Source organism: Rhea pennata, chromosome 1, assembly GCF_028389875.1.
Source record: "Rhea pennata isolate bPtePen1 chromosome 1, bPtePen1.pri, whole genome shotgun sequence".
NCBI classification, from domain to species: Eukaryota; Metazoa; Chordata; class Aves; order Rheiformes; family Rheidae; genus Rhea; species Rhea pennata.
The window spans coordinates 114,589,330-114,600,275 of NC_084663.1; the positions used below are offsets into that span (position 1 = coordinate 114,589,330).

The 10,946-nt window shown below is 47.3% G+C and overlaps 1 protein-coding gene across 1 annotated transcript; it reads right to left on the reverse strand.

The window, feature by feature from the left end:
- Positions 1–1,784: 1,784 nt before the first annotated feature.
- Positions 1,785–9,489, reverse strand: ADAMTS1 (ADAM metallopeptidase with thrombospondin type 1 motif 1). The gene is made up of 9 exons (XM_062598098.1): positions 8,356–9,489; positions 7,759–8,105; positions 7,188–7,320; positions 6,566–6,733; positions 5,960–6,246; positions 5,529–5,715; positions 5,241–5,416; positions 4,185–4,360; positions 1,785–3,839 (listed from the first exon to the last, which is right to left on the reverse strand). The coding sequence occupies exons 1-9, from the start codon at positions 8,918–8,920 to the stop codon at positions 3,098–3,100; spliced, it is 2,781 nt and encodes a 926-aa protein (XP_062454082.1). The 5' UTR covers positions 8,921–9,489; the 3' UTR covers positions 1,785–3,097.
- Positions 9,490–10,946: the final 1,457 nt, after the last annotated feature.

Below are 10,946 nucleotides of genomic sequence, written 5' to 3' on the forward strand. Positions count from 1 at the left end.
AACAAATTGACTTTGCTGTTGCTATGCTTACACTCTGAAGAAATGAATGCCATCACAGAAAATAGGCTGTAATTACATCACAACTATTTATTAGAGTAACTCTCCTTCAATTATTCAATCATTTGCAAGAGTGTAAAAAGTTACTGGTTTTATCGTTTTTTATTCTACCATACCAAACAAGATTACCTTCTCTCACAACCTCTCACTTCTTCCTTTGAGCTAGTTAACTACAGGGCTGATGGATCTATTCTAGGTAATTTGGGCCGAGGCATTTTGGAAATACAGAGTACTTCATGCTTTTTGTTAAAAACAAGGAATTCACTGCATTTAATTTGATTCAAATTCGCTTCAGCACAGAGTGTGGTGTCTGTGAAACATAATTTTCCTTTCCTAAGAGCCTCCTCAAATGCTGCTGGAAGAAGTGAGGTTATGCCAGCACCTTGGGCTGGCTTTAAGTGATATGAGTAGGTCTGGGAGAAGTTGTTTTCTCTGTTTTCTTAGCCCTGACTTGAACATTTCTTTTGGGTTGATGAAGGCAAACATGGGTAGCCAGCATCACCCAGAAGCTGGAGGTTCTCACCAATTTTATAGGAGTTTCAGAACTGTGGCTCCTTGGGCTCTTCGACTGCGAGGGTTTCAGGCAACACTGACCAACAGTGACATGGCAGGGTGTGAAGTCTACAAGGGAAAAAAGTAGCAGTAGAAAATGAAAATAAAAACACATTTCATTTTCTTTCTCTTGCAAATGTATATATTCCTGACTTTTGACTTGCGGTAGTAAAATATATACATATACAAAAAATTAAGAAGTACACATTCTTAAAGTGCTTATGGAAAAAGAAAAAAGTGATTGGTTCCCTCCTAAATAACGTTAGAAATAAACTATTTCCCCGTATTTTTGCACGTCAAAGACAAAGTAACACTCAAATGAAGTGTGACGCGATGAAAATTTTTCTAGATGCTTTAAAGGGGCCAGAATTTTATCCATGGAATAAAGTGGGAACTATTTCTGCAAGACAGAGTCCAAACATTGGCAAAGGAAGCTTTAATAGATTTTTACATGACATGAGGCCAAAAATGTTCACATATGACTGTTGTCTCAAATTCCATGGCAAAAATCCTACCGAGTTCAACAGAAGATTTTCCCTCGACTTCAGTGGTCATGAGATCAGAAATGAAGAAGTAAAAATCAGTTTTTCGATGCTTAGTATGGATTTCAGCATTACAAAACGTGTTACCAGCAGCGTTAAAGCTCAATCATATAGTACTTCTAATTAGAAAAGCATGGTCATGAGGCCCTCCAGAAACTGGTGAGGGAAACATCTGACTGCTAGTTAATGGCTTTGAATTTTAAATGCATCTTTCCCAGTAGGGTTAAGGTTAAGTGGAGCAGGTAAAACTGCTACTTCTGTCCATATTTTGTTGGTTATAAACACCACTGATAGTTATACTCCCTCTCTAAACCCTTATTAGAGTCAGCGGCATCACCCTAGTTACACTCTAGTTTTCTTAAAAGATGAAACAACTGTGCTGAACACCCTGTTAGTGGTTAGGTAATAAAATATGAAATTACCCCTGTAACGTGGTATATGACGTCACACACAGAGTTTTCCAAACCCCTTAACTAACACAGTCAATTAGAAGCCTAAGCTACCACTACTTTTAAAAAATATGGCCAAGTTTTCTTTTTTTTTTCTTTTTTCTTTTTTTAAACCATTGCCTTAGAGTCCAAGCTCTTTCTGCTTGATAGACTAGTTTTATTCCAGTGAAATAAAGACGCTCCATTTCCAAAATTTATAGGGTTCATTTATTACCTCTAGTAACATATTATACTGTATAAATACTCTATCTTGTTATATGTCCTCTTAAAAAAGCGATAACTTAGAAGATCACATTAGACAAGAAGTATAAAAATAAATACACTCATTATATGCATTTATTACAAATTATAACCCTTCCCAGAAGGCAAAGAAATATAAAATACTTATAAAGTATATAAAATCTATAGTAATATATTTTACTATATACATATGGAAAGCCATATTCTCTCATTGTCTATGGACTGGCACAAACTTTAATTATGCAAACGTTGGCGTACTGCTGCGGATGGACCTGCTATCCTTCAGCTTTGTCTTCTCGCCTTATCAGTGATTTGAGCACTACAGACCTATCAGAGGCCACATGGGAGAGGTTCCCATTCATAGCGGGGATTTGTTAGATCTCTTTTTGCCCAAATGCAAATAATTACTATTGGCTGGCATAAGGTAAAAGATCTGAGTGTGAAAGCATGACTCAAACCCTCACTGCCATGAATTTGGTAACAGTATGGTAGGATCAAGTCTGAAGGCAATTACTCATAGGCGCTACCTGCTCCATGAAGATTTCGACTCTTTCTAGCCTCTGGGTTATATATGTCACCACAACTGCATCAGGGTGGACGAGACAAACGGACAGGCACATTGGGATGACATAAAAACACTTAAAAAAAAATTCTAGTCATCTATGGAGTTGACTGTTCTTGATTATTTTTTACGCTTTACAGGTAGAGAATATGGCTTTGTTTTTATATAAAACTATTCTCTTAATAGCAGCCATGAATGACATAGTTAAAGCTCCTTTTTTTCTAATCCTGTTTTTTTGCCCTTCATGAGGTAGGTAAACCCTGACCAATTATTTTAAGCTATCTTTTTCACTCCCTGTCCCTCCTCTTAAAAAACCTGGGGACTTGATCAGTACCGCAATACAAATCCAAAAGAAGGGAAAAATAACCCAATCCCCAAATGTCTGCTTAAACATGTTTTGGCCACTGCTTATGTTTTGTTTAATTTGTAACATACTAAAAAAGGAAATGATAATGCCCTGGGGCCTTATCTGCTGAAGACGTATTAGTGACACTGGTCTGCTATCCTATCAAATTTGCTGTTGGCGGGATATTATTACCATGCAACACCAACTAAAATTATTTGCACTGTCCCACCTCAATGAATCCTCCCATGAATGTGGACACAAATCACATGTGCCACCTCTAGCCCTCTTATTTTCAGTGCATTGTTCTGAAGGAAAAAAAAAAATCTTTAGCTTTCCCAACTTATACTATTTAACTGCAGTCCGTAACATTACAGAAGTCTATTAGGTGTTTCGGTTTCTTGGAAGGCTCACAGCTTTCTTGCGGCAGTACGCTACCATCGTAAGAAATACATTTTAACAATCTCTTCTTGAAACCTTTCCCACACGTCTTGGAACAAGGCGACCAGTCCCCCAGCTGCCACTGCGGGCAAGGCACGTCCGCGCAGGGCCGGACGTCGCTGGGCTTCAGCTCCCTGGCGCAGTCCGCGGCCGGCTGCCCCCGCAGGTCCCGGCACTCGACTGAGCGCCGCTGCCAGCCGGAGCCGCACGACTTGGAGCACTCGCCCCACTCCTCGATGACCCACTCGGACGAGATGATCTCCCGGATGGCATTAAAAGACTCTTTCTTTTTACTGGGAGCCTTCTCGGAGCCAGGCTGCACAGGCTTCTTTACAAAATAGGTGAACTTGATCTTAGGCTGGGGCAGGTCCCCGACCGTGAGGACCTGGATGGTCAGAGGCTCCTTCAGAGGACTGAAGCTGCGGATCCTCTCCAGGGCGGCAGAGGAGCCGCTGTACCTCAGCACGCTGCCTTTGTAAGTGATGTCCTGCTCCAGCGTCGACAGGGTGTAATCGCCATTGAGGATGTACGTGCCATCGGCAGCTTTAATAGCGAGGAAGCTGCCGTCGTGTCTGGCACCCCTGTGGTTTCGCTGCTTGACCTCAATGTTGGTCGCTCCAGCCGGAATGGTGACCACGTCGTGATAGCCGGGTCTGCTGGAGAGAAAGCACACATGCTGAGTCCTCAGCTCTTCCCCAGCAGAGCAAAACAGTTGTTCGGCACAAGGCTGAATTTCATCTGAAGCTGAAGCACTAAGCCCATGAGCTATGGACTTAATGGAATTAACATGATTCGCCAAGTCACGTCCCACAGCGTTGCTACCGTAGAGGCGTGCCCGTGTGTAAGGGACTTCCTTTGACTGGGATCTCAACCAACCAATTAGCTTTGACCGATCAAATTTTAGTTCCAAGGACAACCTCTAAATGCCTTGGAAAGCAAACGGCTACCCCCACAAGATGTTAACTGGAACAAAACAATAGCTACAGTTATACACTCACTTTGCTCTAACAAGCGTGCCAGAGACTTTCTTGCAAGTGGATCCATTGCCACCGCAGATACCGCATTTGTCAAACTTCTTACTGGAGCCTATCATCCGGTCACAGCCAGCCTTCACGCACTGCCCCTGGACACAGACCGAGGTGGAATCGGGGCTGCACGGGGTACCGTCCACAACCTTTACAGGAAGAGCAGTAGGGCGCTTGATTAGAAGATGTACGTTTCTTTGAGATTGCACAATACAGACACATTTGAAAGGTAAAATATGGATGGAGGTGGACCTGCACCGCCTGTATTCTCAAGGCTTTTGGAACTAGAAACGAGCAGCTGGCAGCTAGTCGGAGGTATGTAGTACTAGTTCATCTCTCTCAACATAATAGTGCCCGACAGCAATAGGAGAAACAAAATGATCTAATTTTTTATAAAAATAAAGAGTTTTACTAATTTCATATAAAGGGAGGACGTTTTTTAATAAAATGGGAAACCAGCTGGTTTCATGGGAAAGTAGTCTTGGCCTTGAGGTGCAAGGATCAAAATTTCTTTCAAGGGTGTCCAATCAATCCTTTCTTTCTAGGAATACTTCTCTACAGAAACCATCTGTGTCGTCACCCTGGTAGTTATTGGCTCTCAACATCTTATGACAGCAAATTCAAGTAGCTATGCAAGATGAGTGTTTTTCCTCTTGTTTATTTTAAGCTGTCAGCATATTAGTAACTAGTATGAGAAATCGCCGCTGTTTTGGCAAAGAACCTCCACAGTTTCCAAATGTATCTCAGTGTAATCAACTCGGTGGAAGGAGAGGAAAGGAAACTAGGGTGGAGTGGGTAGAAAAGGCAGTATATGTGAAATAATTGGAAGAACCATTCCAGGATATTTGAAGCATGCTTGTACTGATCAGACTGTACACACAGAGAGAGGAAAAGGAATAATTTAACTTAAATACATGAAAACTTAAAAAAAATTTCAGCCACTGCCCTTGACTCTAACTTTATGCAGAGTGGTAGAGAAAATAGAAATCCTTTTCATGATTAGATGGAAGAAATATAGTTTTGAAATACCTTTGGCTGTAAAACAAAGAAATATCCTGTTCCCTTTGCTCGGCAGACCAGCTTGCATCTGTCCTTTGGAGAGACACCAGCAAACTTTGGTGTCCATTCCACTGCAGGTCCACTTCCAAAGGGAGACTTGGAAAACTCATTGTGCTTTTCACATTGCTCCTCTCTAAAGGTTTTGCCTGCAGGCAGAGGAAAGACAGGTAGACATGAGATCATCCTCTTTGCATTGTCTTTCTCCACAAGAAAAGGTCTTTCTCCCGTCCTCCACATCAAGAAATGGGAATAGCTTACCATTGTTATCCGGACAGTCCTCGATATTGCACGATCTGTATTGTACCCGCTTCCCTTCGCAGTACTTCCCTCCATTCCTGGGGACGGGATTGTCGCACTCCCTGAAGGAGTATTGCACCCCACCGCCACAGCTCCGGGAGCACTCGCCCCAGGGCCCCCATGAGCCCCAGCCGCCATGCACCGGCGTCTGGAATGACAAGCAAGGCCAGAAAAATAGTTAATTTGGAAGAAAGCCACAATGCAATACAACAAATGCAAAAAATACACATTTTTAGCTAAGTCTGTTCTATAAAAAAGCTGTAAGCTTGTTTTATTCGCTATTTGCCTCAGTTTGTGTAAGTCCTTAAGTCCGTCCGCTTTGATTACTCGCACTGAAGTATTATTTATGCTACTCTGCAATCTAGAATATAATCTATTTTCTCAATACTTACATCATAATGCTTCTTCTCAGTTTTATTCACACACTTGCCATTCATGCACCATTTCCCCTCTCCACAACTGGTGCCGTCTGCCCAAGGGAAGTGTTTAGTTTGGCACACAAGCAGTCCTCCAGAAGTGCCAGTACACCACAAGGTCGTACACGTACTGGCTGTGTCGGGGCAGTGTTTGGATTCATCTCCAAATGTAAATTGGCACTGCCTGTTGGCATCATACAACGTGCCAGGCAAGTCAGAAGGAAGCTGTATTGGTTTGTGGGGCTTGTCCAATAAACACTCACCTGAAAAAGAAGGGGAAAAAATGCAGCCAATGTTGTCAGCGAGCTTAATTTCTACAGAGAAATTTGTATTTCCATCTCTAGAACTCAACTCGTTTTGTAAAATAATTCCATAAGACAATTTGTGCCACCAATAATGTAAAATCAGGGGTCCTACAAAATTAGTGACAGCATGGAAAAGGTTAACAGAAAGCAGAAAGTTCTCCATTAAAAAAAAGAAAAACAAGAAAAAAGCAGAAAAAGAAAAAGCAAAAAGAAAAGCAAAAAGCAGCAAAACACGTGGACTTAAATGCCACATGAATGGAAAACTTAATAACCTTACCATGACCATTATCCAAAAATGTTGTAATCATGTAGGCACTACACGGAGACCAAGGCTGGCTTCGATCCAGGTTGGAAAGCATAGATGCCATCATGTGGAAATCCCGGCTTATTCCATTAATACTAGCACACTGCTTTGCATCATCATGAGGCATGTTAAACACGTGGCCTTAAAAAAAAAAAAAAAAAAAAAAAAAGTTTGTGATTTTGATTTTACAAAATCTGTCCTATGCATAACCAATAGTATTTTAAATGTTACTCTAGAGCTAATAATAGGCTAGTCTTTAGATATTGAAAGAGTATCCTGCTCTGAATACTGCCAAATTTTAAACAGATTACAAGTCATTTTTGCCCTTCTCATAGGCTAATTTAATACACATGCTTTTCTCTGCAACCACAGTCAAATATTCAGCTCTTGCAGACAATGCTGTGTAGGCTGGATTTGCTTTCCAAAGATCAGCCCGGGAGCACAGGGGATGCTTTGGCTCCTTTGGACTGCTCTCAGGGGAGCCCAAGGTGCTCAGAGCCCCCCAGGGCGAGCCCCAGACGCAGGCTAGGGAGTTCTTCACTTTATGGCATTGGGCTGGTTTCAATTAATCAACAGAAATCTCACTTCAAATTACCTAGCTCGTGGGCTGTTGTAAAGGCAGCCTGCAAACCATCGTCTTCTATGATAGAGCAACTGCGGTTTAGATCACAAACTGTTCCCACATCAGCCATCCCAAGAGTATCACATGTCTTGGCACCGCAGAGGTCCTGCAGAAAAAGGCAGTTTCATTATTAATCAGATCAGAGACTTAACCTTGGCAAGAAAAATCCAACTCTGGCAGGTTGCCTTTACTTATGGAAAGAGCATAAATATTCAGCACTTCAATGGGTATGATGGCAAAAATCTGTCTTTGGAACATACACAGGGGTTACACGCAGAAATAAAATGCATAATTTCCAGACTAAATCCGCTAAAAATATATGGCAGAAACACATTGCACATATTGTGAGCTTCACCTGAGATAGCACAAATAGCAAAATAAACGAATAAATAAAAAGTGGTTCGTTTCATGTTTCGCCTGCTTAGTGGAGCCTAGGGCAGCTAAAGACTGATTCCGAGTAATTTTTAAAGGACTGCTAACAGGGAGGGTCCCTGGGGTGGGGAGTAATAGGTACAGCAGAGGATTTGGTCCTCTTTCTCCCTACCTGTCTGGTGAAGAGGATTGCTGTGTCGTAGTGCTCAGCGTGCCGGTCGCTGGGCGGGTTGTGCTGCTTCTGCCAGCTGCAGAAGTTCCTCAAAGTCAGGGCGGCGTTGGAAGATATGTCGGGCCCCTTCCGCTCCTCGTAAATGACCATGATTTTCACTACGACCAGGCTGATGGAGTTGCGAATGCTGGGATGCTTGTAGAGCTTGGCCGCCACCGAGAGCAGCGTCAGGAGATAGTGCTTGAGCCCACTGCCGTGGAACTCGGCCATGGACTGGTCGGCAACCAGCATGGTCTCCACGTAGCGTGGGCTGGACACGAACCTTTTCTTCCTTCTGCTTCTGCTTTCTGTATTAAAAAAAAAAAAAAAAAAAAAAAAAAGAGCGAAAAAAAGAAAAAGCGCACGTGAACGGTGTAGACATGTCGCTCTACGAGACGGCGCAAATCAGGGCTATTTCCCTAGCGCGCCAGATCCGCGCCTACGGAAAAGAGCGCGCGGCCGCCGAGGGGCTCCGCGGCGAGGTGCGGAGGCACCACCCCCGCCCGCCGCCCGCGCCCGCGCCGGGCACGCTCGTCCCGCGCCGCGCCCCGACGGTACCTGCGAGCTCCGCGGGCTCCTCGGGCTCCGCGCCCGCCGGCGGCGGCTCCGCGCCGCGCTCGGCCACGGCGCAGCGGGCGGCGCCGCGGCGGCGGGTCCCGCGGCGGCGCAGCAGGTGGGCTCCGCGGGGGCGGCCGGGGGCGGCGGCGGCGGGCTGCAGCAGGTACTCGCGGCCGCGCAGGTAGAAGGCGCCGCGCATCCCCGCGCAGAGGCTGAGCGCGGCGGCGGAGCTGGGGTCGCCGTTGACGGTGCCGGAGTAAAAGCAGCGCGCCAGGTCGTCGCCCGGCGGCGGCGAGGACGGCGGCGGGCCGCCCAGGTACTGCAGCGTGAGGTCCGGCGCCAGGAAGCTGCTGTCGGGCTCCAGCTCCAGCGTGAGCCGCTCGCCGAAGGCCTCCAGGCGGAAGAGCTGCTTCCCGCCGGCGGCGCCCAGGCGGCGCGGCACCACCAGCGCCCCGCGGGCGGCCGCGGCCGCGCACGGCGCCGGCGGCAGCCCCAGCCCCAGGCCGAGCCCCAGCCCCAGGAGCGCGGGCAGCAGCGGCGGCAGCGGGCGCCCCGCGGTCCTCATCGCGGCCGCCGGCCCCGGCGGCGAGGCGCTCTCTGCTCGTGTGCGCCGGCGGAGTCTTTTGTTGGAAGTTACTGCTTTATTGTTACTGTTATTTGTTTGGTTGGGTCTCTGCTTTCAGGGTTGGGTGGGGGGTTTCTCTGCGCAGGGGCGGGGAGGGCCGAGCGCGCGCTGGGTCCCGCGATCACCGCAGAGCAGGCGCCGACTTTCCCATGGCCGGAGCGCTGCCGCGGGGAGGGAAGGCTGTTGCACGGGGAGCAGCTTTTTCCTTCTGTCTCTCTTTTTCCTCTCTCCTTCCCTCCCCTCCTCGGCTCTCCCGAGCAGCAGCCGTCAGGGAGGAAGCTCCGGCGGGTCTCTCCTCCTCTCGGCGCCCGGGGCAGCCTTGCGTGCACTTCCACAGCCCGGCCCCGCTCCACAGGCTGCAGGGCGGAGGTGCCAGAAACGTCCCTTCCTGGCGGAGAGCAGGAGGACGGGAAAAAAAAAGTAATAATATTCAAAAACTAATAATAATAAAATAAAACCAGCGCCGCGCCAACCCCCTCGCTGCGATCCGGGCGCCTCCGCCGTGCGGGGTGACTGCGGCAGCCGGCCCGGCCGCGGCCGCCCTTTATGGGGTTTGGGCGGGCAGCTCCCCCCCGCCCCCCAGCCCCGGCGCGGCCCCCCCCCGCCGCGCCGCCCCTCGGGCCGCCGCTGAGCTCACTGCGTGCGTAACGCGGCCGCGGGCGGCCCCCGCCCGCCCCCTCCTCCGCCGGGGCGGGACGCGGCGGCGGCGGCGGGGCCCGGGCTGCTCCCGGCGCGGCGCTTCCCTGCCGCGGCGGCCGGCGCGCTGCCCCCGGGGCTCCCCGGCCCGGCTCGACCCGGCTCGGCTCGCGGTGTCGGTACCCGCGTTGTACCGCGCCGCGCGAGGGGCGGGCGCCGCCGTCGGGGCCGCCCGGCCGTCGGGGCGCCCTCCACGGGGTGCAGGTGGCCGTGCGGGGCTGGAGCACGGGCAGGTGGCCGGCCCAGGAGGAAGGGGAAGGAGACCCCAGGTCGTGCTTTCTCTCTTCTTCTTTTTTCTTTTTGTTTCCTTTTAAGCAACCCTTTCGCAGCCGTGGTAACTACAGTCTGCTGTGCACCTGTAGTTCTGGGAAATGGTTTCTCTTAAATCACTTAAACAGAGACATTTGTGTAGGTGCAGCCAATAATTTTTCCTTAAAGCCATAACCAGCCATAGTGGTACAGCTAATCTGCTTAATTCCTTATACGCAACAGATCTGAGATGTGCACAGTTTAAGTAATTACTTCTTTATCTTTGTTCAGAGTCCTTTAGTTGTGGAGTGAGGCAAAGAATCAGTAAGCAAATGTGTGAATGAAACCAGAAGGACCGTACCTATTGCTGACTCTTCCTAGACTTCTAAATTAAAAAAAAGGCTTTAGTAGTGTTAATTGGCGTTATGTTTTATACAAAGCTAAAACTCAGAGGCCAAGAAACAGAAAAATACATTATCCTTGTTATGACATCTTGGTGATACAGAAAACATCTCTAAATTTTTATGTATCCACTGCTCTTTCAAGATACAACGCCCCATTTCTGCAACTAAAATCTAAAGCAAAGGGTTTCCATCTTATTTTAAACAGTATCACACAAACACGGATCCATGTTTCTGTGTCATTTGTACAGTCTGATTACCTCTTGTGGCTGGCTACTATATTTATTTCCCAGTGTTCTGCAAATTGCACATTTTTAGAAACTTACATTCTGTAAGGTTGTGTAAAGAGTGTGAAAAGACAAATGCGATTTTCCACTTAGTTATTCCATATAAGTGTTGTGTAGTTCCACACAGGGATGAGCTCCATCAGAGCTCATGGTGATAAATCAGAGATTTTAGTTGGTATACTGCAGCAAGTTTCTCTATTTTTTTTTCTTTTTTATATTTGGCTTTGGAAGACTGCAACTGCTGTCTGTTAATAAGTTAAGAACAGAAATACACATCAGTGACGAACAGAGGCCTAATTTTTCACTCGAGAGTTGAAGATGTACAACAATCTA

Bases quoted from the DNA above. Each gene is read 5' to 3' on its own strand.
- ADAMTS1 (XM_062598098.1), bottom strand. From the start codon at position 8,920: ATGAGGACCGCGGGGCGCCCGCTGCCGCCGCTGCTGCCCGCGCTCCTG. The intron at 8,106-8,355 runs GTACCGTCGGGG...TTTTTAATACAG, and splicing joins GGAGCCCGCGGAGCTCGCAG to AAAGCAGAAGCAGAAGGAAG. The intron at 6,247-6,565 runs GTAAGGTTATTA...CTTCTTTTTCAG, and splicing joins ATTTTTGGATAATGGTCATG to GTGAGTGTTTATTGGACAAG.